The sequence below is a fragment of the Ambystoma mexicanum genome, chromosome 3q (genome assembly GCF_040938575.1).
Source record: "Ambystoma mexicanum isolate Mex_15411 chromosome 3q, UKY_AmexF1_1, whole genome shotgun sequence".
Lineage (NCBI taxonomy): Eukaryota > Metazoa > Chordata > Amphibia > Caudata > Ambystomatidae > Ambystoma > Ambystoma mexicanum.
This window is the reverse complement of record NC_090926.1, coordinates 573,887,325-573,912,693: the sequence shown is the minus strand read 5'-3', so window position 1 is coordinate 573,912,693 and position 25,369 is coordinate 573,887,325. Positions and strand designations below refer to the sequence as shown.

Here is a 25,369-nt window from a genome sequence, read left to right as displayed (position 1 = left end):
ATAAATATATACCTCCCCTCTTTGTCCACCATCGAGTCTTGGATTTGTGCTTCCAACCCTTCCTGGAAAGCTGTAAGTAGACCCGCCTTTTTTTCTCCCGCGTTTGCTTGATATAGTTGGATACCCTCTAATTCGTATTTTCCCTTTGTCTTTCTTGCAGATATGTGTTTTCTGCAGCAAGCAACCCCCAACTCAGTGTCTCCCTCCCTAGCCCTCACCCTGAGGAGGGCCCAGGTTCCTATGATCGCTCGGACGGAGTGTCCATAGCGTCTGGTTACGCAGAGAAGGGGGGAATTCTAAACCCCACTAAGGATTCCAAGTTCCTCCCTGCCTTACCCCCCCATGGGCCGCATGCTTGTTAATACGTGATATTGTCTTTTCCCCTACCTAAGTGTGTATTGTGGCCGTTTTCCCCTCGGTTCCGGGCTTTTATGTTGTTATTGCTCACTGTCTGTGTCATTGTTTCATTTTTTTTATTTCTTGGGGCCGCTTTTCCCCTTCTGTGGCATTGTTTTCCAATCCCACGGTTTTCTGTATCCTCTGTCTCTTTGTTGTTTCTCACTCGCTTCCTCGCATTCTTCTTGTAGGTTCAAAGTCTGTAATCCCTCTTCACATGTCGCAATTCTTTATTGTCTTCCTTTCCATGTAAATAGTAGGCCAAACGGGAATGTCCATTTGTATCTTACTTGTTTTGTCACCAAAATGTCACTACTGGGCCCGTCCCTCTCGTATTTTGTAGCGTGGACTGTGCCGGGTCCTGATATACTTGTATTTCCTCACCATTCATTCGGATTTAGTCCGCTGTCCTCGCTTCCCCCAGGATTTGTTCTTTCTGGGAATATGTTGTGAGTGCTACTAATACGTCCCTTGGGCGTGCGCCCGTATCTCCTGTTCTCTGTGGGCCTACACGATGTACCAAATCCAACAGAATCTCTTCTTCACCATTACTTGCCAGAATATCAGTGGAGACTTGTTGAACAGTACATTTTAGGTCTTTATCCTCCACTTTGTCCGCAAGGTTTTTAATTCTAATGTTGGTCCTTTGCGAGCGATTTTCCGAGTCCTCACACTGGATCTCTAAATTATGTGAAAGGCGTGCCAAATGTTCCAGGACTTCCCCACTTTGTTGTGCTTATTCTTCCACGTTTTGTACCACTTTTTCCAGCGTGTCCGTTCTTTCTTTCAATTTAGCCATGTTGATTCTCTTTTGCTGTATCAATCCATTTCTTCTTTTAGTGATTCAAACTGAGTGTGAAAGGAGGACATGAACTGTTCTTGGAATTACTTGAACCATGTTTGCATATCTTCTTTGGTTGCCGCCATTGTTCCTTCTGGTCGTGTCACTGGCGTTTGTGGTTTATGGCTTAATCCTCCACTTCTCAAATGTGTTGTGCTTTTGCTGCTTCACAGCTGTTTAATGTTCGGCTCTAGTCTTGTTTGGGGATTATGTGGAGTTGGCAGCACCACTTTCCCCCTTGTCTTGGACATGTGGACACTATCTGAATTCCAAATGCGTCCCTACTAAATTGTCTCGTGCTCCAACTTTACCTTGGTATGGGATATTTGGCCCATTGTTGTCTCCTGTTATAGTCTCGTTCTCCGTCCCCCTATTACCACTCTAGGTATTATTTTTCATCACTAGAGGTACCCTCCTTCATCAAATTCTGAATAGTCGGGGCACTCTGTTGCTTGCTTTGCTGTGTCCTTTCTCCCCTTCTTTGATAACCAGTTCAGTTTATTGGGATTTCTCTCCCTGATTTCCTGACCATTCTTCTTGGGGGTAGGGGTATAATGTGTCAAATTGCGCTGGGATAATAATACTATAAGGAACAAGACAGCTGCGTGGCTAGTGGTCTGTGGCTAACTCTTACGCCACTGAACATTAATAGAGTATATAGGAGCCACTTAAGCTTTGCGCTTGGCCTTACTTCGCGTCACTATTGTGCCTGCAAAAATTGCCTCCTTCATATATAAATGCAGTTGCATGAAAATAAAGAAGTCCTTCAAAAGAATATTCTGAAATCTTTAAGAATCTATGGTGGTATATCTTGCATAGAAACAGCCAAAACGTGTTTCAACACTAAGTCTTTTTCAAGGCTGAATGTGCATTGGTTACAGACAATTTATGCATCCAAAAGTTATGTTTGATTCACGTGAATTATTCCGTACACATCAACCAGAATAGATATCATTAGAGGTAAATGAATACAATTAATTAGTACATAACAAAGGGCAACGTCCAGGAAGAGAGAGAAAAAGACAAGTAAACATGATATTTTCATTAACATTTATGAAATTAATACATCTGTGGTAATTCTTGACAGCATAAGGTGTACAGTGCACATAGTGTCCTCCATGCATTATCTAACTCTATCTCTGATGTCTTAACAAGATGACTATTATCCTTAAGATCCAAAGGGCGCATGCTCATTGCATTATTACTGTGAAGGCTCATCCGAAATATTTGTACCAAGTAAGTGAGCAGTAAGGGCCAGGGTGAGTTGTGCATCCACCAGCCATGTATGATCTAGATCATTGTATCTATAGTGTTCATCCCATTCTAAACCGTGTTCTTAGTGGAAAGGTAGTATGATTACTGGTTATGTGATATATATGTGTTGTGTATATATGAGTTACTAGCTCACCTAATATGTGCCGTTTCTTGGTCTGCAATGCGAGAAGAAAATATATTTGGCATTATTAAAAAATGATCTTGTTAAAATCCCACAGATATTCTATGGTCACCATATACTGAATAACATATTCATTTGTTACACTTGAAAACATGTAAGAGCCACTCATACTTTGATAGGTTAGCTTGATAAGTGTGTGTAACATATCAGTTGTTTTTCTCTTTAAGGAATCAATAGTTGTCACCCTCGTTGGATTATGCTACTGGAATACAGAGGTTTAAAGTTAGTCTGGGCACTATATGTGGCATTCCCCTTATATCAATATTCACATCTCCCATCTCAGTACTTCTATTTTAGTAAGAGTTGTCCTGTTCGGAATCACCTCAAGTGCGGTCCGCATGCATATTGCATGCAGCCGCCATTCCCATTGTTATGTAGTTTCCGAAGTGGTGCGCGTCCGTGATGATGTCCTCACGTTCCTGAGCGCAAAGCCTTATGAAAATTGTAGTGTTGCCGGTAAATGCTTGCTGTGCGTTGCAATATTACTATGTTTATGGATTTCTCTAAATGAAGTGCTCTCACCTATGACATGGGTGATGGCAGTGCACATCTCTGCCTGTGCCTTGATAATGTACGGCCAGTATAGCCCGTCAACTAATGTTTATAAATATGCCAATGATTTATCACCCCCATTCTGAAATTCTAATTATAGTGTTACTGGATTGTACTCGCCGTGCACTGTGATATTGTGATATATTAGGATTCCTCTAAATGCTGTAGAATTATAATGCTCTAACATTTGATAGGGGTGAAGGTAGTGCACAACGATAAGTTGCCAATATTAGCCCATAATATATTACATCTTATTATTTAACAGCATAGCACAAAGAGGACATTGCTTAATTGAAAATTGACAGGCAGGTACATTTTGAGGATATGATGTATTTCTCATCTTGTCATTTAAAGGCATGATGCCAGAGGCACATGGCCTAGTTTAAAGTAGACCAACCTATCACACAATAGTTGTTCCGGTTGAAATACATCATTCACCCCATTCTGAAGTACAAACAAAATGCAATGTTTATACAACAGTTCTAAGTCACATTCTCAAGACTTGTGTGTGTTTTTTGCCTAAAAGTCTGTACACCTAAAGCCTGTGGACAATGTGATAAAAATGCTGCTAGCAGTTATCTGGCACGCTCCTAGACATAACTCTAAATGAGGAGGGAAACCCCAAGTGAGCACTCTCACCAAAACACAGGAGGAGTGTTCAAAACACCCTGTCAGTTGGGGATAAGGTAGATACCATATATAAAGAAACAGGGTCAACAAGACACTAACCAACAGCAGTCCTTCAGTCTCAAAGTTACTCACAAAAACATATACATTTTATTCAGTATTCATAAAACATAATAAAATCACATACAATTAAAAAAGCAAAGTGCTAGTGATAAAAAGCAGCATAATAGACCAACAATAGTCGCAATTTTCTGAACGCCGATCAATGGATCAGTTTAGGATACCCCTATGCTTATTCAGTACAGCAAGTGGAGGTAAACTCTGTTCTTTTTACAGATATTATTTCATAAGAAAACCAAGTCTTTAGACAATCCTGGTCTTTTGCCTCGACATTTTTCAGTTGCTTCACGTTAGTCTAGAACTTTCTTCAGGAGGATTTCAAGATACGTCACTTCAGATTGCAACACAACATCTTGCCTCTCAGCATCTAAATCAGTGTGTGTTATACAGGAAAACTGTTGGTAGATAAACACATAAAACCAAAATAAGAAACTTCAATGCTTATTTGGAGACAGTATAAATCTGTGCAAACACAGGTTAATGCTTATGTCATTACCTCAGTTTTTAGTAGTGGGCGTCTGAAAAACAGGGTTGGAAAAAGGTATCACTATATTCAACCAGTCTTGGATAGTTCCACCTCGAAAATGGTCTCGTCTATAAGAGATACATATCGAAAAATCAGACAATTACCAAGTGGCCAGAGCTCTGAAGGTCCAATTCAAATAACAATTAAAAAAAATGTTAAATGCCAACAACTGTGGCGTGTAAGTGGGTGAATGCATTCACTGCCACCATTTCATAATTGAATTACCTTTGATTGAAAGTCATCTCCGAAAAAACAGACAAATTTCTGTATTTTAAGAAAACATCTTTAAATCTCTGTAATTCATAAACAAAGTCTGAGAAGTGCATCTCAATGAGGAGTGACAAGGAATAAGCCTTTAAACTACTGCAACTGATGGGATAGGAGCGAGGGGTGCATACTCCACCTGGGTGGGAAAGGGGGGGATGCATACTCCACCTGGGTGGCAATTGTCGGTGATTGGAGAATGCATGCAGAGCTAAACACTCCTGACCTGAGCCTCCCAAACCAAACATGACACATCACTGGCACACATTTTACCAATTATGCATCTCGATGACAACAAGTGAGAGGCACGACCAGGCCACCATGTGTATGTCAAGCAATGCATGACTGAATAGGATTGCAACTGTGCCAATGTGGCTAGTGTGACCATGCACAGTGTAGTATACACAGCATAAATGGGAGGCTAAACATTGTCGTACAACCACAGTACATCCGCCTCAGCATGCATTATTTCACTCTGCATCATCTATTCAACGCCATCCAGACTACCACACCTTATAGCAGTATGCAATGCATCTAGATAATATTTGTGCATACGTACAGGGACATGTGCTTGTCCACAGCAAATAGCTGCGGGCATGACTGTGAATCCTGAAGGTGGTAGCTCAGAGTGACACACACCTATTTGTATTTGCTTGCAGGTGATGGAGGATATCCCTTGAAGCCGTGGCTACTTACCCCTGTGCGGAACCCGCGGAACAGCCATGAAGAGGAGTACAATCGGGTTCACACCCGTATCTGTGTTGTGATTGAGCAGACCTTTGACCTTTTGAAGGCGCGGTTCCGCTGCTTAAGCAGGTCTGGTGGAGCACTCCTTTATAGGCCTGAGAAGGTGGCAAAGATCACCATGGCCTGTGTCATGCTGCACAACATGTGCGTCCGGAGAAATGTACCACTGCCACCTGACATTGACATGCATGCACCGGGTGAGGATGATGAGGATGGAGACGGAGGTGAAGCAGCACCCCTGCCAGTACGTGATGCACAGGATGGCCGTGCAGTACGCCAATCACTGATTCACGAATACTTCTGAACCACAGGGACTTTGATAGATATGTGTCAGTGACACACTGGGTCCATGTGGACATGGACACAGGGAATGTTAGGAGTTGGACCCTGAACACCGTCATACATTAAATGGACACACACGAAATGAACAATGTCCAGGCATTGAATGTTTTTTCATACAACGGGTGTATTGATTCAAACTGCAAAAATGTGACAATCCCCCCAACTCTCAGTGAACTCCCCCAAACCTCCAGTAAACTCCCAAAACCCCCAGTGAACTCCCAAAACCCCCCAGTGAATTCCCCCTCAATGCTCCCATTCACCCCCAACACCATCTGAGCCACTCCCATAGTTCTCCCACACTATTTGCGGGACTTCTTGCTGTCCGGGGGCAGCATTTCAGTGTGCCTCGCACTCTTTCTCGTAGGACGCACAGGGCTGGGGGGTCCAGAGGAAGTGGGGACAGAGGAGGCAGGTGTGGTGGATGGTGAGGAGTCGGTGGGGATTTCCACACCCGCTGCAAGTCGTGGCCACTGCATGTGCAGCAGGATGGATGTCAGGACCTGTGTGATGGCCCCCAGACAGTCTCTCATCAGCAATGCCGAGGCATTGACTGCGGCTGTGTTGGCCGTTATGGCGGCTGTGGTCCCCGCTATGGCTGTGGCTATCTCCCGCCTGGTGTCCACGCCAACCGCGATGTATTGGCGCAGCAGGACCAACATTGACTCCTGTCTGGCCTCCACCCTCACCAGCCGTACCTCAAAGCTGTTGGTGGGAGCAGCAGTGGTCGAGGGTGCTGTCACGGGGCCTGCATTATCAGTGCTGTCCTCTGGGATGGGGCTCAGGTCGGAATCGTGCAGGCAGGGATCGGCACTGCGTTTGGGGTGGGAGGGTGGACTTGGGGCTTTGGGTATGTGGACATGCCACATGCCACATGCCTCACTCCTTCCTGGTCCACATATTCCTCCATGTCATCTACAGTGGTGGCCAGTGGTTCTAGGGCCTCGCCTTCCACTGGTGTAGGTGTGGGCAGCTTGGTGTCCACAGTGTCAGGCGCACTGGGTGCAGGTGTTGGCAGCTGGGTGTCCACAGTGTCAGGCGCACTGGGTGTAGGTGTGGGCTGCGAGGCTGCCCCAGAGGTGGTGGTGTTGGTTGCCGTTTTCTGTGGCCGGGACGTGGATGCCCTTGTGGTGGTATCCTGGCTGGCATCTTCTCCATCGGTGCCTGGGGGGGTAGAAGAGATGCAGGGCATCAGTGATGGTGTTACATGCCAGATGCATTCTATGGTGCTGTGGAGTATTTCATTAATCATGCATTCATGTCTTACAGGTGTGTCACACAGGGTAGTATGAGGCGGCATTTTGGCATTTGCTGCATGGCAGGTGGCATGCCGTTGCATTGGGGTTTGTGTGATGTATTAAGTGGGTACGGTCCGTGTGTGTTGGCTGTGTTTTGGTAATGGGATTGGCACTCAGCATGCATTTCAGTGTGGCAGGGTTTGGCCCTCCATCTGGACAAGAATATGTTCATGTGTGTGTGTTGGGACATGCATTGCCTTGCCTAGACTCTCTTCCACTTCCCTTGTGCTACGTCATGGTTTCCCCTACAGGGATCTGCAGGGTCACTCACCTCATCTGCTGATGTTCCCGCACCTGTCTCCATCTCCCCAAATCCCTCGATGGACTCCAGATTGATGAAGGTGCTTGCCATCTCCTCCCAGGTGGTAACTTTGGCAGGAGAGTGGGGACCCCCGCCTGTAGCCATGGCCTCCCTCCTGTGCTTCCCTCCTGTTGCTTGCAAGGATGTTACGGACCCTGAGGCGGAGGTCATCCCACCTCTTCTTGCAATCCTTCACTGTCCGTGGGGTGGTTCCAACAGCAGAGACCTTGCGGGCTACCTCCTGCCAGATCTCCTTCTTGCGGTGCTGCACCTCACGCTTCAGGTTCTGATCTTTTATGACATCGGCATGTATGGCAAGGGTGTCCGCATGCATGTTCAATTCTGCATCAGAAAAGAGCTTTTTCCGCAGGGTGGGGGGTAGTCTTCGGGGTTGCCTTGGACATGGTGTAAGTATTGCCACTGGTCTCTCCTGTAAACAACTGTTAGTTTGGGAGGATTGCAATGGATTGTGTTTTTAAAGATGGCCGCCGGCGCATTTCCCGTTCCGACGCAATGACGTTACTTCCGGGTCCGGTATTAAAAGCCCAGTATTAGCATGTTGTTATTACCGGGTCGGTATTGAGGGGTTCCTCCTAGGCAGAGGCGGTATTGGCGGGTCCCGTGATGTTGCTATCGGGGGGGTTGGAGGGCCTTTAGCGGCATGGCGGTATGGCCATTTCCGGCATGGGGGTTCGCGCATGCTTGCGCACTCATAATCACCCGCTATTAGCAGCGTCATACGAGCACGGACCCGCTCATACCTCCATGCCGGTAATCACCCTGTTTTTACCGCGATACTCGTAATGAAGCCCATATTCTCTAATTGCCTTGTCAATGTTTTTAGAGAGGCCTTCAGAGGCCCACGTATTCCGCTCAAGATGGGGCGAACTTCTGGTAATATGTCAAGTTTTATGGATTTTTGGCAGGAAATAGATTATGGGTATAGTTGGATTTTTAATGCTTAGATATGACTTCTTTACATCATATAGATAGTTCTTCTTGGGGGGGTTGCCCGTTGACTTGTGCTTCCCTTATTTCTCTTTTGCCTGCCCGTTGCCGCTCACTTGTATTCCCCCCACCCTCAGGCATTGTATTCTCCTTCTGGGGCACTTTCTTCTGGTAATTCGGTGGGGGATGGTCTTCTCTCTTCCCTGCAGTTCCGGCCTCACCTATGTTATGAGGTCAGTCGTGGTTCTCTCCCTTGCCTGAGGCGAGGCTATCTCCTTTCTTGTGCTTATTATGGATTGTTGGCGACGCTATCTTACAGACAATTGCCACGTGGTCGATGTGCCTCTCCGGTGGACTATGATTCTTCTTTGAGCGTGTGGGTTTATTATATTTACTGCCTCGTTGGGTTCCTCTATGCTGCTATCTTAATCTAGCCGCTGCTTGGCCTTAATTTCTCAAGTGCTGTTACTGGCCCTCTTGTTGTTTGTCTAGAGGTCTGCACTATGACTCTTGCGGTGTGGTCCGTCGCCTATGGGCGGTGGTCCGATACCTTCTTCAGCTCAAAGCTGGTGTTGTTTCCGTTCCGCCTCCTGTTGACACTGGGGCTGTGTATTCCTTCCCCCTCGGCCGCACTCCTCCCACGCTCCGACCGCCTCCGTTGCCACCTATTCGGGTCCCAGTTGGGTATTCCAATTCTCACTTGCCTTCTGCCCCAATCATTCGCCGCTTGTGTCTCTGCTCTCCTGGGCGGCTCCTATGACCCCTTCACTGTGGGAGGCCTGTTCACCCCCCTCGTGGTGCACCTCGTCGCGGCTTGCTCGTGATCACTGCTCTGCTCTATACCGGTGTCGGAGCCTGGGCACAGTACGCTTGGTTCGCCCTAGGTTCCAGAGTGGAATCTGTTAACTTTTCGACATAGCTTCATTGGGTGGCTTTAATTGCAGCCCGGTGGGGAGAGACGCTCACGCACATTCTCCTCCGCCGGCTGCCATCTTGGAATCTGATTCACCATTCTTAACAAAAGATATCCTCCATTCATGAATCCATTCGTCACAATAAACTATTATACAGAGGTGTTACAGTTGTATTTCTAATTTCTTAGTTCATTAAAACATTTCGGTCCATTTGTACATGATGTACAAGTGTCGTGTTGCACTAAAGTTTGCTGCCTTTTATTGTCTCCATGCTGAACCCGGTAGTTTTTAATTTTCTTTTTTTAAACGTTTTTCGTAATAACATATTTTGTGGTGCATAGAACAATTAACATAAATTTAGTGACATCAGTTATAATGCTTACAAAACAACTTGCATGCAACATATGAGATTCACCAGTAATACATTTCGAAAGAGCTGAAGTAAATGCTTTTGAAGCATTTTCTTTTTGTTCAGTTTGCTATTTAATTAATAAAATATACCTTTCGATGTCCCTATAACTAAAGTATATTCATTCAACATAGTTTGACATACATAGACAAACAATGATTATCTATGATACTGAATTCACCTCTGGTTTCTTAACAGTGTTCTATGTTTGGCCAGTAGATATTTCATAAACTAAAGTGTTTCTAAATTTGGTATAACAATTCATCTTAACCGTATACATCATCAAACGAAGCCCATGTTTCTAAATGTAAATCATCTTTCTCCAGCATGGGGTCTGGCATGGATTCACATGCTCATGAATATTCCCCGTCGTCAGGCTCGGAATCCTCGGTAAAGAAAAAAACCAGTATCAGTTTCGTTTCTGATCTGTCTTTCGTAGTAATAACCAATCACTGGTCTCTGCGTCATACTGACCACAGCCAATGACTGCCCTCTACCTAAGCACCGCCTCTGGCAGCCATCTTCAGATTTTTACCGCACGTTCATGTGTTGGGATCCTCGTGCTATTGCTCTCGAGCGTTAGTGCTATTTTTCGCGCTTTTTTCACAAAAAACTTCGATTCTTTCGGTCAAAGAGCCTCAAGCTCCACCGATCCTACATCCGATCAACGGGGACCCGTGTCGGATTCATCTGTGCCCCTCAAGGGTGAAGATTTCGTCGAGCTACACTTCGGAGGAATCCAGAAGCTTCTCAGGCCCGGTCTCGGAGATGGCCCAGGAGAAGGGAAGCTCGACGCCCGGAAAGCTGTTCAGGGTCTGCCCTGGATGCCAGCTGCAGAACGTCTTCAAGGAGGACGAACACTCTTTCTGCCTTTACTGCCTTCATGAGGACAAGACGCACGTGGAGAAGGACTGTGCGTTTTGCGGCAACATGTCGGAACGGACCATGAAGGACCGCCATCAACGTCTCGCCAACTGGCTGGAGGGTAAGAGCCCGTCTGGCGAGAAGAAGAAGAAATCCGAGCGGTCTTCTAAGACCTTTGAGGGCGCCCCGGCGACGGGGGCCCAACATAAGGCCAAGCACCGCGAGTCCGCTGGCACCGGGAGCGCCGAACGGTCGGGCTCTATGGGCGCCAGGCAGGGCGCACCCTCCCCGGCACCATCAACCACGAGCCAACGCTCTGGGTCGGGTAAGAGGAAGGCCGAGCACCCGGCGAAGCTCCTGGAGAGGCCCCGGTCGAGCTCTAAGGCAGAGGAGGGGCGTGGCAGTGCCCCCTCCCTCAAGGATAAGGCGGTGAGCGCACCTAAGGTGGTGAAGGCCTTGATCCATCCGACCAAGCCCTCTATCGAAACGGTCGCGGCGGCCCTGGCTCAGCCTGTGGTGGCTGCACCAGTGGTGGCGACCTCAGGGCCCAGAATCTCCCTGCCTCCTCGGAGGGAGTCTTCCTTTGTGCCCATCGATAGGACCCCCGTGAAACCCTCCGTGGGGAAGAAGAAGGGGGGGCAGGGCGTCGTCGGAGATTCGGCCTCAACCTCAGAAGAGGAGCTGATCGAGGTCTTAAGCCACGGCCTAGGCGTGGAAGAAGGCCAGCCCGTCGGAATGGACCCCGACGCAGGTGACGACGACGACATCGTCGAGGATACCGACGGGGCCCCTGCTCGCCCGTCGGATTCCCCTCTGCCAGCGCCGCAAGACAACTCGGCGGCCATTTTGTTGGCCATACAGTCCTTATGCTCCGAGATAAGGACGAGGCTACCGTTACCGACGGAGGAACCTCTCCCGTCGGGGGATCCAGAACCGGGACCTTCTGGTGTTCCCCCTACCAAGAAAAGAAGGATCCATCCACCACCTCCTTTTCAACCGTCGCGCCCCTTCCAGCCCTCCTCCCCGTCCACCCGAGGGGATGATACGGGGACTGACACGGCAGCGACGGGTACGGACGACGAGGCATACGACGAGGATTTTCCGTCGTCGCCTCCCACCAGGGCTTCTCCGCCCGACGAGATCGGATCTTTCCACTCCATGATCTCCAGGGCTTCCGAGCTTTTCCAACTCTGCCCTGAGGAGAAGAAAAAGGAAGGCTTCCTTTATCAGCGGCGCGAGGCCAAGAGGAAGACGGTCCTCTCAGTGCCTCTGTTGGACGACATTTGGGATGAGGGCCTTTCTCCCCTCAAGAACCCTTCCACGACGCGAGCTAGAAGAGACCGGTACGAGAAAAAGTACCGGGTCCCGGACACGGCCCCCCTGTGCCTCCGGGCGCAGCCTACCCCGGACTCCGTCGTCTCCGCGGCAGCCAGGAAGAAAGCGGGGGGGGGTGCGGCTTCCACATCGACTTCCCCGCCGGACGGCGAGGGAAAGAAATTGGATGCTATGGGACGTAGAGTCATCTCGTCGGCAGCGACGACGATTAAAGCGGCCAACCCCTTGGCTATCGTGGCCCGCTATGACAGGGAGCTCTGGTACAAGATAGCTCCCCTGCTGGATTTTCTGCCGGACGACAAGAGGGCGGAGGCCCTTGAGATCCTGCAGGAAGGTGAGGTGGCCTCGGACCACGCCATCACCGTGGCGACGGACATCGCCGACACCGGGTTCCGCCAGCTGGGCAACGGCGTTTGCCTTCGACGTCGTGGATGGCTCAAAGCTACGGATTTCCGGCAGGACGTCCAGACCAGAGTCCTGGACATGCCCTTCGACGGGAACAACCTGTTTGGGAAGACAGTGGACGATTCCCTTCAGGCCATCAAGGCGGATACTGAGACGGCCCGGGCCCTTGGAGTCCTGCAACGACGGACGCCCTTTCGGAGCGGCGGAGGCAAGGGCGCCTCCAAAGGTTCCGGCGGCGGTTTCGCTTCCTACCGTCAAGCGGCCCGCTCGTCGTCGCAAGAGGCCTACAGAGGACGAGGCAAGTCTAGCGGACCCCGCCGTCGTCGCCAAGGAGGTCAAGGCGGCAAGGCCGCGCCCAAGCAGGATTGAACCGGCCGTGGGGTCGGGCCCCCACCGAAGCACCCCGGTGGGAGGCCGGCTGGCGGGCTTCGTCAGCGTGTGGGAGTCCATCTCCACCGACCGTTGGGTGCTGGACGCCCTGGCCCGGGGCCACGCGCTCGAGTTTCAAAGAAGGTGCCCGCGCGTCCCCCCCGTGGCCAGGAAAGAACTTCACGTCCCTCAACTTCTCCTGGAGGTAAAGGCGATGCTCAGAAAGGGCGCCATCGAACTCGTCCCAAAGAGGCTTCGGGGCTCCGGAGTCTACTCGAGATACTTCCTCGTGAAGAAGAAGACGGGAGGATGGCGCCCCATCCTGGACCTGCGACGTCTGAACAAGTTCATCAAGGCGCAGAAGTTCCGGATGGTCACCCTCCAGCACGTCCTGGGTCAGCTGGAGGAAGGAGACTTCCTATCGTCGTTGGATTTGGAGGATGCCTACTTCCACATTCCCATCCTAAAGGGGCACCGCAAATTCCTCAGATTCGTGGTCCAAGGGCGTCATTACCAGTTCAAAGCCCTTCCCTTCGGACTACGGTCGGCACCCAGGGTATTCACCAAGTGCCTCGCACCGGTGGCGGCGCAGCTGCGCCGCGAGGGGATTCACGTCTACCCCTACCTGGACGACTGGCTCATCCGCGCCAAGACGAGGGAGCTCGCCGTGGTCCACACGGCAAGGACCGTCCAACTCCTCACGGACCTGGGATTCTCCGTGAACTACGCCAAATCCCACCTGGTGCCCGCGCAAGTCGCACTGTTTCTGGGAGCCAGGCTCGACACAGTGTCCCTTCTGGCCTCCCCGTCGGAGGAGAGGACCAGGACCATCTTGGGCAAGGTGCAACGGATGTTGGTGGCCGACGCGGCCAAAGTGAGGTCCATCAAGTCCCTCCTCGGGATGATGTCTTCCTGCATCTACCTCATTCCCATGTGCAGGCTCCGGATGCGCCCGTTGCAAGAATTCCTGGATGCGCGCTGGATCCAGACGACGGGCAGCTTCGAGGAAAGGATCAAGCTCGACGAGAGTTTCCGACGAGCGATACGGTGGTGGGGCACCCGCGCGCATTTGACGGCGGGCATGGACTTCCAGACCCCAGCCCACCAGGAGACCGTGACCACGGATGCCTCCCTGGAAGGGTGGGGAGCGCACACCGAAAATCTGCACGCAAGGGGACTCTGGCTCCCGACGGAGAAGTCCCTGCATATCAACGTCCTGGAGCTCCGTGCAGTGTTTTGGGCCCTCAGGTCCTTCCTTCCGTCCCTCAAGGGCAAGGTGGTGAGGATCTTCACCGACAACACCACCACCATGTTTTACATCAGGAAACAGGGCGGAACCAGGTCCCCAGCGCTGTCCAAGGAGGCGCAGGACCTGTGGCATTGGGCCGTTGCCCAAGGGATTTTTCTGGTGCCGTTTCATCTGGCAGGGATAAAAAACACCATCGCCGACTCACTCAGCAGGGAGCTGCGCTCGTGCCACGAGTGGGAACTACGGCAGGATCTGGTGGATCGCCTCTTCCGACGGTGGGGCACACCCCAGATCGACCTGTTCGCGACGGCGACGAACACCAAGTGCCGGAGGTTCGCCAGCAGGTTTCCCCAGACGAGGAGCATGGGCGATGCTTTCTCGTTCCCCTGGGAGGGCCTGTTCCTCTACGCGTTCCCTCCCTTGCCTCTGCTAATCCGGCTCGTCAACCAGCTCAAGAGGTCACGGTGCAGGATGATCCTCGTCGCACCTGCGTGGCCGAGGCAGATATGGTTCCCGGACCTTCTGGACTTGTCAGCGTCCCCGCCGATCAAGCTGCCGGCGGACGCGGATCTACTCTCCAGGGAAGGAGGCGCCATCCTCCACCACGACCCGAAGTCGCTGAACTTGCAGGCCTGGCTCCTGCAGCGCTAGAGTTTGGAGGATACGACATACCGGCCGATTGCAGAGAGGTTCTTGCAAAGGCCAGGGCGTCCTCGACTCTTAAATGCTACGGACACAAATGGAAGAGGTTCTCTGTCTGGTGCCACGCACAGAAGATTAACCCTCTACGGATTACGGCCCCCCAAGTACTGCCGTACCTGCTGACGCTGGCCAAAGCTGGTCTGGCACACGCGTCCATCAAGATTCATCTTGCTGCGATCTCCCGATACACCAGAACCACGGGGCGGACGTCCTTGTGGTCTCATCGTCTGGTGAAAGAGTTCATGAAGGGACTGTTCAGATCGTTCCCGCCGGTGAAGGCTCCGGCCCCGGCGTGGGAGCTCAACGTGGTGCTGACCAAGCTCATGGGACCTCCGTTCGAGCCTCTGCACTCGGCCCCGTTGAAGTTTCTATCGTGGAAAACAGCTTTTCTTGTGGCCATCACCTCCGCACGACGAGTGGGAGAGATCCAGGCCCTTTCCTGCAAGGCCCCGTACTTGACTTTCCACGACACGAGGGTAGTGCTCAGGACGCACCCCTCCTTCATGCCCAAGGTACCGTCGGACTTCCATCTCAACGAACCCTTGGTGTTACCTGTGTTCTTCCCGTCGCCTTCGTCGCCGGCTGAGAGGACTTTGCACTCGCTGGATGTAGCTAGAGCGCTGAAGTTCTACGTGGACCGCACGAAGGGTTTTCGGAAGACGTCACAACTCTTTGTGAACTTTGGACCTGTCAATCAGGGGAAGGCTCTCTCGAAGGCTTCCATTTCCAGATGGCTCTCCGGCTGTATCATGTACTGTCATCGGTTGGCAAACCGACCGCTGCCTGGCCGTCCGAGAGCCCATTCCACCAGAGCGATCGCAGCTACCACAGCGTTCCTTTCTGGTGTGCCCCTGCTGGACATATGCAGGGCTGCTACGTGGAGGTCGACGCACACCTTCACAAAGTTCTACTGCGTCGATCGGGATTCCAGGGAGGAGTCCAGGGTCGGCCAAGCAGTGCTGCGCAACCTGTTCGTCTGAGGTGAGCCTGGTGAGGAGGTAAGATGCTTAATGTTGAGTTTGATGTAATGCTTAATGTTGAGCCTTTGCCACCTCCCGTGGTTGTGCATGTGTGTACTGCTATGTATTCTTTATTCATGAGCATGTGAATCCATGCCAGACCCCATGCTGGAGAAGGAACAAGTTACTTACCTGTAACTGTTGTTCTCCAGCATGGGTCTGGCATGGATTCACATGCGAACCCTCCCGCCTACCCCTCTGCGGCTCTTCACTTGGTCATACTGCCACTTCACGTGCTTCCAAATCTGAAGATGGCTGCCAGAGGCGGTGCTTAGGTAGAGGGCAGTCATTGGCTGTGGTCAGTATGACGCAGAGACCAGTGATTGGTTATTACTACGAAAGACAGATCAGAAACGAAACTGATACTGGTTTTTTTCTTTACCGAGGATTCCCAGCCTGACGACGGGGAATATTCATGAGCATGTGAATCCATGCCAGACCCATGCTGGAGAACAACAGTTACAGGTAAGTAACTTGTTCCTTATCTTCTTTCTTATACATCACTTTTTAGTAATTGATAAAGTTTGAAGGTCAGCTATCCAGCATTAAATTTGTGGTTTCTTCCTAGTTTTCCAGACCGCCAAAATTAGTTTTTGAGCCATTACTAAGCCTTGTACAGTCCACCTTTGTTGCCAGTTGCTAACTTTTAATTTATTAATGCTTGACAGTAAAAAAGTATATACTGAATTCTTAACGATTTCTACATTCATGTTTATTCTAATGCATCTGTCCAAAACTCTTTGACCCTATTACAACTCCACGTCATATGTATTAGATTCCCACTTGTTTTACCACATACACAGCAGTTAACCATATCAAGTAATTCAAAACTGTACATTTTTCTAGGAGTCCAATATAGGTATATCACTTTCTGATGTACAACCTCAAATTAAGGTCTAATTTTCGCTCAATACCTACTGTTGCTATTATCTTCCATTGTGTTAATGATGCAACAAAAATGCTCAATGGAGTTGGGCAATTTTATAAGTGATTCCATTGAAAGGCCTATTTGTGGGCATAAGCTTAAGAAATAAGCTGGGAGGGAATACATTAAATATTTTACATAATATTGTTCTGTCTGCCAGTGGAGTACTCAAATCAAGTCTCTCCAAAATTAATGGGTTAAGTGAATTAGTGAATTATATCTTAGTACTTCTCCCTTATCTAGACCATATTTCTTATGCAGTTCATCAAATGTAAGCAGTTGGATTGTGAAGGGAATTCTAAGGTTAAAAGATATCGTGAAAGATGATCCACTACTTAAGTTTGAACCAGTAAGATTAACCTGAATCATGCCGCTAACAGACGCTCAAATAATGTTGGTGTGTTGGTTTCAATCAAAATGAAATGTAGACTTCCCTTTGTGTGCCTTTTTTAATCTAGGTTTTGGGACTTCAAAGCAACATGTCAAATTGCTCTTTTTGTCTCTGTACTTGGTGTACTGTGTAACCAGAGTTTCCCAAATGCTTCATTTGTATCTGTACTAATGTTAGTGTACCTGCTAATCTCACTAGGATTTAAATAGCACATGTGCTTCTAAAAAAGGATTCTAAAGAATTGTTTTTTAATTTGGCTTTGCCTGATTACAACTTGTCATTCACAAATCTTCAGTTGCAAGCAGCCTGCATCTTGTCTGCATGGGGCTCTCTGCCATGTGCATGGATGTTACAGCGATTCTCTTCTACTCTCATCTGCACGGCACCGAGGTTTGTTCGGAGGCTTCTAACTCAAGCAAATCACACCCTATGCTAATCCTATGCCCTTTATATGCCCCTTATCTGTGCATTGAATGCATAGCTACATGAGGCATTGTGTTGACACTTTAGCAATGATATACCCGCAAGTGAATGCATAAGCTTAGTGTATTGTAATGTATATAAACCCTACAGTTTAAACCGGCTCTTGCCAATCTATACAGAGAGTATGCATACTGGGTGTCACTTGTATGCTGTATGTAATTTTAAGCAGCCAGGTACCCTTTGATGTCCCTGCAGCTAGTCACAATGCTGTTTGGTGTGGTTTTAAAAGTTTTTTTCTACCGTAGAAAGGCACTAATACATGACCGCTATGTGTTTCTGTACATAGTGAAGCCTGAGGATTTTGCTGAACCCAAGTGTTGCGTATCAAATCCTTCTAGGCACATATCATAGTCATTGTTGGACAAGTTATTGTTTAGTGGGGGGACCGATGAGGACAAATTCAGTCTTGGATGAGTTACGTTTGAGGTAGGCAGGCAACATCCAGGAGTGGATGATGGTGGTAAGCACTGAGACTGGTGTCCGGTTTACTCTCATGTACATCTGAGTATCATCTGCTTATTGGTGGATGGCTACCTATATTGTATAGCATTATTTTGCGATTTAAAGAGCCCCGCCCTCCAGATCTCCTGGGATACCTGATCTAAGTCCTCTCAACTCAGACGTCTCATAATTAACTTTGAATATGGCTATTTTTGCCATGTCACTTGGTAGCCCAGCTACCACATGAACGAAGAGGCTGGGGTTAGTTAGAAAGAGGATGACGTGGTTGGTGTGTAACAAGATCCGATGTTCTTCTCCCTTGAGTATGCCTTTTAGTGATATCATTGCTCTTATTCTGCAGACCAAAGACTCAGTAACCGAGGCGTACAGTAGAGTAGAGTAGAGGGAGGGCCCCACTCACACATACTAGAGCAAAACAAGAAGGGCGGCAACCGAAAACCACTAGAGTGATGCTTGGGAACATCACATAGGAGGTGGACCATGTTTAAGAAGCCTCCCTCTATGCCAAAAAGGGAACTGGTCGCAAACACATTTTCCCATCTAGCTCAGTCAAAAGCATTTTGTTTGCATCCATGTAAAGGACTGCAGAGTCTCCATGGGGTCTCATTGACCACAGAGTGCTTTCCTTTCACCCTACTTAGTTACAAAGGACATTCTTTGTGAGGATACTGTCAATTTGACAAGCCAGATGTTTCAATACAATGTTTGCACTCACTTTATTAAGGAGCGCATGCGAAGTGAGACACATTTGTGGGGGATGCTTCCTCTGTTTATGTCAACTACCATCGCAGTATGAGAGGAAGAAACCTCCCTCCTAACTTGACTTCTTGGCTGTTATAGAGACCATGAATTATTGAAGTAGATTGTTAGCTGACCTAGGCCCACCACCTACACTTCTTATAATGATTTAATCGCCAGCTGTATCATGTCTGCCGATAAGCTGGACATTCAACATGTTTAAATATATTTGGGTGACCGAGGGGCATACAGCTGACTTGTCAAGAGGTGTCAGATAAAATACACAGTACAGATAATGGCCTACAATAAAGTGAACTGAGACGACACAGAGGTGCCAATCATAAACTGTTCCTCTTGTTGGATTACACATCCTGCTTGCTGTCATGATCAAAAGGATGCCTCTGTGAAATGCAAGGCCTAAATAAATATGTGCGGGCTTAAGAACATTTTTCTATAGTGTAAACCATTTCCTGGGCCTATTAATTTTTTTTTATTTGTTTATTTGATTCAATTGTAATACAGTTTTACAATTTTTACAAAAAGTTCCAAAAATTCGAACAGTTCATCCCTCCAGTTTAAATTAGATAGTTCTTATTTCATTTTTTCACTATTAAGAGTTTAGCATCAGTCTCTGCCGGTGTCTATTGTTGTCTTTTTATCTCCTAAGCTCCTTTTGTGCTCCTGGACGAGGCCAATTTGTTTGAAGAACAGAGACACTGCCACTGTCCATTCGGTTTTTTCCCCTCCCAGCAGACCGTTCCACCAGTCTTCTTCGTCAGCTGTAGTTGAGCTGTTCAAGTGTTTCATTAGGTAGGTTTCTCTTGCTTGTTGGGTTCCCTTACACCTTAACAAAAGGTGTCGGGTAGATTCCACCTGCTGGGTATTACAGTATCGGCACTTATCTGAAGGTGACTCGCCTCTTCTTGCCAAGATCTCGTTTGTCTTTAGAAGGTTCAGTCTGATTCTGAGGAAGGTGTTGCGCAACTGTTTATCCAGGAATTTTTTTAAGCAGCCTCTCACCTCGTTGACTCTCTTTGGGATTGTGGGAACATTTTTGATTGATTTATATGAGGCAGCATTCTCCTGAGTTCTAATCCAATCCAGTTCGTTCAATTTTTTCACTACCTTCATTGGATTTTGTATTAAAGTTGCTCTAGTCAGGGCCACCTCTCCTAGCAGGTTTACACAGTATTCCGCCCATGATGATAGGATTTTGTTTTTTTCCGCTGGATAATTCGTTCTTCAAGATCTCGAAAATGGGCGCTGCTGGGTCCATGATCACTTTCCTGAAAAGCATCAGGGTATTCCTGGCCACAATCCCCTTCAGAGAGGGTAGGCAAAGTTCTTGTCTGATGTGACATATAGGAACAGACGTTGGCAACCCCAGCACCTTCTTCCAAAATTAACCTTCCAGTCTGTCCCAGAACTGCCTCGGGATTTGAGGCATGGCTTCGACTCTGTATGTTATGCACAGGACAACCTTGGCTTTAAAGAAAGACAGCACTGCAATCAAAGAGAACTTTCTGTATTTCCCGTCGATCATCCGTGCTTGGCATGACAAAGTCTTTGTTTTTGCTATTAACATCTCCTGCATTGGTCTTTCTGTAATACTATTGCTTAGTGTCACTCCCAAGTATTTAAAGCTCTTCACAATTTCAATTTTCTCGTTTTCCACGCTCCATTTTTCTTTGCCTGCTGTTTGAGTTGTGGTTTCAAAGGCCATGATCTTAGTTTTGCATTTGTTTAGTTCTAGGTGGTTATTTCTCAGGTATGAGAGCAAGCTGTTCAGCTGTCTTTGGAGCCCTACCGCTGTCTGATCAGTAGGATGATGTAATCCGCAAAAAGGAGTCTATGTATTTTCTCTCCTCCAAGCGATGGGGGAAAGCACCTAGTTGTGATCTACTATATAGGCGTTGTACAGTGCTGGATCCAGGGGACAGCCCTGCTTTACTCCTCGGGCAGTACAAATTACCTTTGATAGAGTCCCTGCTCCATTCAGACGAACTCTCATAGTGGTGCCTTCATAAAGGGCTCTTATTGGGGCGAAGGTTTTTTCAGGACAGTTCATGCCAGTTAATTTAGCCCACAAGCGTTCTCAGCTCACCCGATCGAACGCCTGCACGAGATCGACGAAGGCCATGAATATTCTCAGCGCTCCTTGTTGAACTCTTTCAGAGGGCATAGTACAAGAATGTTCGCTGTGGTGCCAATATTTCTGACAAACCCCGTCTGACATTGGTCTTTAGAATTGGATTCTTTTAGTCAGGTGTTCAGGCCATACAAAGCACAAGATCCAAAGACCTTCCCGATGACGTCCAAGAGCGCTATGGGGCGGTAATTTCTTGGATCTTCTTTCGCTCCCTTTTTAAAGATCAGGACCACGTTTGAAGTCTTCCAGGAGGGTGGCACAGTTTTGGTGATGTTGCAGTTCTGAAAGATCTGACCAATAAGTGGGACCCAGGTGTCAACGTTGTTCTTCAGATCTATATTGGAGATACCATCTGGCCCTGGCGCTCTAGAGTTTTTTAGTTTGATGATTTTTGATGTCATTGAATCACAGTTGCAAGGTATTTCCCAATTTGTCGGTTGAAGCCCACGGATGTTCAGTGTCTGGCTCTCCTCCTTTTTGTAGTGACTCAAAAAAATCCACCCATTTCTCTTCGCTGATGTTGTTCTGTAGGTTGGTCTGACTGCTTGATGTTTTCGAATGGATTAACGACCAGAATTCTTTGCTGCTTTTCTTTGTAAGTATGCGCAGCATTTGTTCTGCATCATGTTGCAGAAGGCTTGCGCGATGGTGTCTCACCATGTTTTTATACTGGCATTGAGCCAGGTGGTATTTCGTTTGCAGCTTTGTTGAGTTAGTAGTTTTTGCCATTCGTCGGATTTTTCTCAGGGACGCTCTTTGCATTACCAGTTCCTTGTTATAGCTGTGTTTGTGAGCTAAATGCTTAGGGCCCCCTTGTTGCTTTGGTCTGCAGTATATGTCTAGCAGCGGCACATAGTCAAGAGTTGCAGCTCCGGTTGGCCTATCAGTTAAATTATTGCTGATGTTATTGTAGGCCATTGTCATTTCGCGGATGGCTTTCGCCGTTAACCTTAGGCGGTTGCCACTCGGGCCTGCTTCCAAACCTTGGAACATGTGTTCTTGCACTGGCCTGTGAAGGTGCCAGGTCGTTTTTAAGATATTGTGGTCACTGTTGTCTGTTTTGACCACTTTAAAAAACTTGATCATACTCAGCAGATCCTTCGATACGATGGTGTGGTCGATGGTCCCCTTTTGGTCACTTCTTTGCCACGTTGGAATCTCCTTGTTCTTTTTAGTGCGTAGCAAGTGCAAATTATGCAGGTCCCATTTTGTCCATCAGGTTACCCCATCGTATTGCTCTGTCCCCATCCATTGTGGATCTCGTGCACGTGAGAGTCGCATCATCATCCATTGTGCAATTTAGGTCTCCATTTATGATAATGTGAGTGAGTCGTTGACTTTCGCTTTCCTCCTCCAGAAGGTTGTCGATAGCCTCTAACAAATGGTCAGTGGCGATCGCTGCTGGATTCCAATATGTATTAATGACTAGGAATTTTTGTTGAGGGATTTCCTTCCCCGTTTCACCACTGTCAGGTTGCCACCCTAGTCTAGTAGCCTGGATGAGCGGAGAGAGATGTAGTTCCGCCAGAAGCACTAAGCCACATCCCGATCTTACTGCTCTTGGCCTTCCAATGGCTTCCTTCTCTGCCGGGGTAAAGGTCAAGGTGTATCCATCGAGGTAAGGCTTTGTCAACAGCCACGTTTCCTGTAAACGCTGGATGTCAAATGCCCTAAAGTTGACATCGGAACTTGCCGTCAGGTGGGAAAACCCTTGTGTGTTCAATGAACCCATTGTCAGGGGAGATGGCTCCGCCAGTAGGCTCAACGAGGGTTTTCTATCCACTAGTTGCTAGTTTTTATTTGCATATTGTCGTGTATTCGATATCCACCTCCGTTTATGCTGTAACGCCGGGCTCCTGACCTCAGTACATCTTTCCACTTGGGAGGATTTCAGGGGGCTTCGAGCTATTGTGATTCTTATTTTTTCTCCCGGGCCTTTTGGCTTTGATCGATTACCCTCCGAGTGTTTCTTACTGTCTTGATAGAATGACTCGTCCCTCCTCTTCCTTTGCTTCGATCCATTGGAGCCATGTATACTTTGTTTGTCTTGTGTAAATTGGGACTTTTGGCTCAGCCAGCGATTTTCTTTAGCGATTTTCTTTATCTTTATTGTGGCGTTTTTGTTCAAACGCTGTATTCTTGTTTCTAGTTATAAAACTCGTCTTTGGGCTTCTATGCGGCTGATAACTCCTCTGTTTTTGAATGTCCTGAATTTCTTTCAGGTCATATCCCAGGTACGGGAGGTTGTCTATCTCTGACTTTAAGATGTTACTTATTAGTGGAGATGATATGTGTAGTTAGGCCTGATCACTCCGTCCTTTCTCGCATGGTTCGACGATTTTTAAGTCTTGGGAGGTCAGATGTCGTAGATTTGGGACTTGATCAAAAATACGCAGTGTTGTATTCCTGCTTAGCCTGAAATCATCTGGCTTTTCTGTCCTTCTCTCCAGTTTGAAGATATAAAAGTCTGTCGAGATCCGTTTGTTCATACCAATCCTTGGCCGTTCCTTACTCCTCTCCTGCGCCGATCGGCCCCTGCTTCGTTCTCTCACTTTATTTTGATAACTGTTGCTAGGAAGGTTCACTGAAATCCTCCTGGCTTTGGTCTCCTTCTGCAGAGGCCTCTTACGTCCAGTGCTTGTAGCGTGGCTGTGTTTATCATCAGGAGAGTTGCTCTCTCTTCTTGTATTCAAGGATTTTGATGGATGGGAGGGGCTTCTGAGCCTTCCTTTTTTCTTCCATAGTTCTAAATTGTTCCACACTATGCTTTCTCCCCTTTTGGTTCCCTGGATGGGGGTCCGATGCTTCATCACATCTAGACACGCTTCCATTTCGTGATCTAGACTTGGGAGATGGGATGTCTGTTTCTGAATCTTCGACTGCATATGTACTTGGGTTCAATAGAGCCTCCATTGAGTTGAACTCTTCCTCCACTTTCTCTTCCTCTGAAAATGTTCTTTTTCTTGACTCTTCGTTTCTCGCTGGTTTTGGGTTCGGGATGTCGCTGGGCCCAGTTCTTCGTCTTGCTGTTGCTGTACGTCTTGACGATTTTGGTGGGGTCAGTATCTTTAAAACGACTTTCTTGGTGTCTAATTTGTAATAAGGATTTGGTTCTGCTTTTGGATTAGGTTTGTCCACTGGTTTAGACTTCTTGTTAAAGACGTTTTCAAGCTATTTAGGGATTTAGTTTGGGGTTTACCCCCGTCACCTTTTCCACTGCAATCGGGATTATTCCCGAGCACTCCATGTTGATGCAGCTGTTTTTCTGCGTGTTCGCCGCCTTCTTTCCACCGGGTTTCCCAAAATGCCACCTTAATGGCGTTTCAAGTTGTGGTACTTGGCCACGGTCATCTGTTTGGCAAGTCCCCTCTCCTCCTGACTATGTGATGTTAGCTCTGTCAAAATGGACTCTTAGACCGCCACCCAACCCTCCAAAAGCTCTCCATCCGAGATTTCTTTTTGTTGTTTGGGGGTACTTACTCCCTTTTTCTTAAAGAAGTTTGCCACCTGATTATGGGGGGGTACTTTAAGTGTTTTACTTTTTTGACTCAATCCTCTGTAGTAGGGTTTATTGGTGTGTTTCCCCCCATTCAATTTCTTTTGTTTCAATCCTGTTATGGCACGTTCCTTTCTTTTAGCTGGCCTGACATCGTCAGTACCATCTGGCCACCAGCAGGGGTCAGTAGTCTCGCTTGCTTTGGATTGAGCTGCAAGCTCCTCCCCCTTCTCAGTCACAGCTTTGCATACCTGGCTTTTCCCCCCCACCTTCATTGGGGTCTCCACATGCGCCGCTGACCTGGTTGATTGTGGACCCTCCTCCTTCTCCGGGGCCCTACTGCCCAAACCAACGGCGGCGGTGCCCCCACCGGGCACAACACCATCAGGAGCTGCAGCTCCAGGAGCGCAGAGCACGGCATTATCTCCCCGCCGGGGCTCATCCTCCACCCGCGGCCACAGTCCAGGTCCACTCCTGCCCCCCTCTCCCAATACGCCCATGCCCGCTCCCTCCTCGGGCGCATGGACGTCCGCTGCCACCGCCACCCACCCAGAAGGGCCGGCCCATGGGCTCCACCACTGCAACAGGCCCCCCCGATGGTCCCAAAGCCGCTCCGCGGCGGACTACGAGGCAAAGCCTCCCCCAGCTGCTCCTCAACAAACGTGGTGAGTGGGGCTGGTGAGGGGCTGTTGATGAGTGGGGCTGGTAGGTAGCTGTTGTCAATCACTGCATTTTGCTTTGCATTATTTGGTGGCGTAGAGATGACGTTAGAGTCAATGTTTAGGGCCTTTGCTCCATTTTTATATTCAGGCGTAGTATCTATATCAGAAGGCACAGTGATATCATTGGGGTCCACGTTAAGGTCGTTAATTCCAGTTTTTGACTCTGTCGCGATTTCTGCAACAGAAAGTTCATCGTGTGTTAATCCCACTGCCCCCCACCCCCCCCTCTGCTCTGCACTGGAGTCCCTAAGGTTTGCCTGTAATCAGATGCAGGCCGCGCCAGGGATTCAGTGGTCCGGGTGTTAATGAGGATCGAGGGGCA

At 48.4% G+C, this 25,369-nt stretch overlaps 1 protein-coding gene across 2 annotated transcripts in view; it reads left to right on the top strand.

Moving 5' to 3' along the window:
- Positions 1 to 25,369, top strand: part of LOC138582748 (stress-70 protein, mitochondrial) — a 1,916,616-nt gene that overhangs the window by 72,506 nt on the left and 1,818,741 nt on the right. Inside the window, exon 2 of one of the 2 annotated variants that reach the window (XM_069654347.1) lies at positions 5,442 to 5,773. The exons of the other annotated variant lie outside the window; for it this stretch is intronic. Within the exon in view, the coding sequence (XP_069510448.1) occupies positions 5,442 to 5,773 (332 nt within the window). The remainder of the gene's footprint in view (positions 1 to 5,441; positions 5,774 to 25,369) is intronic. 2 annotated transcript variants of the gene reach the window in all.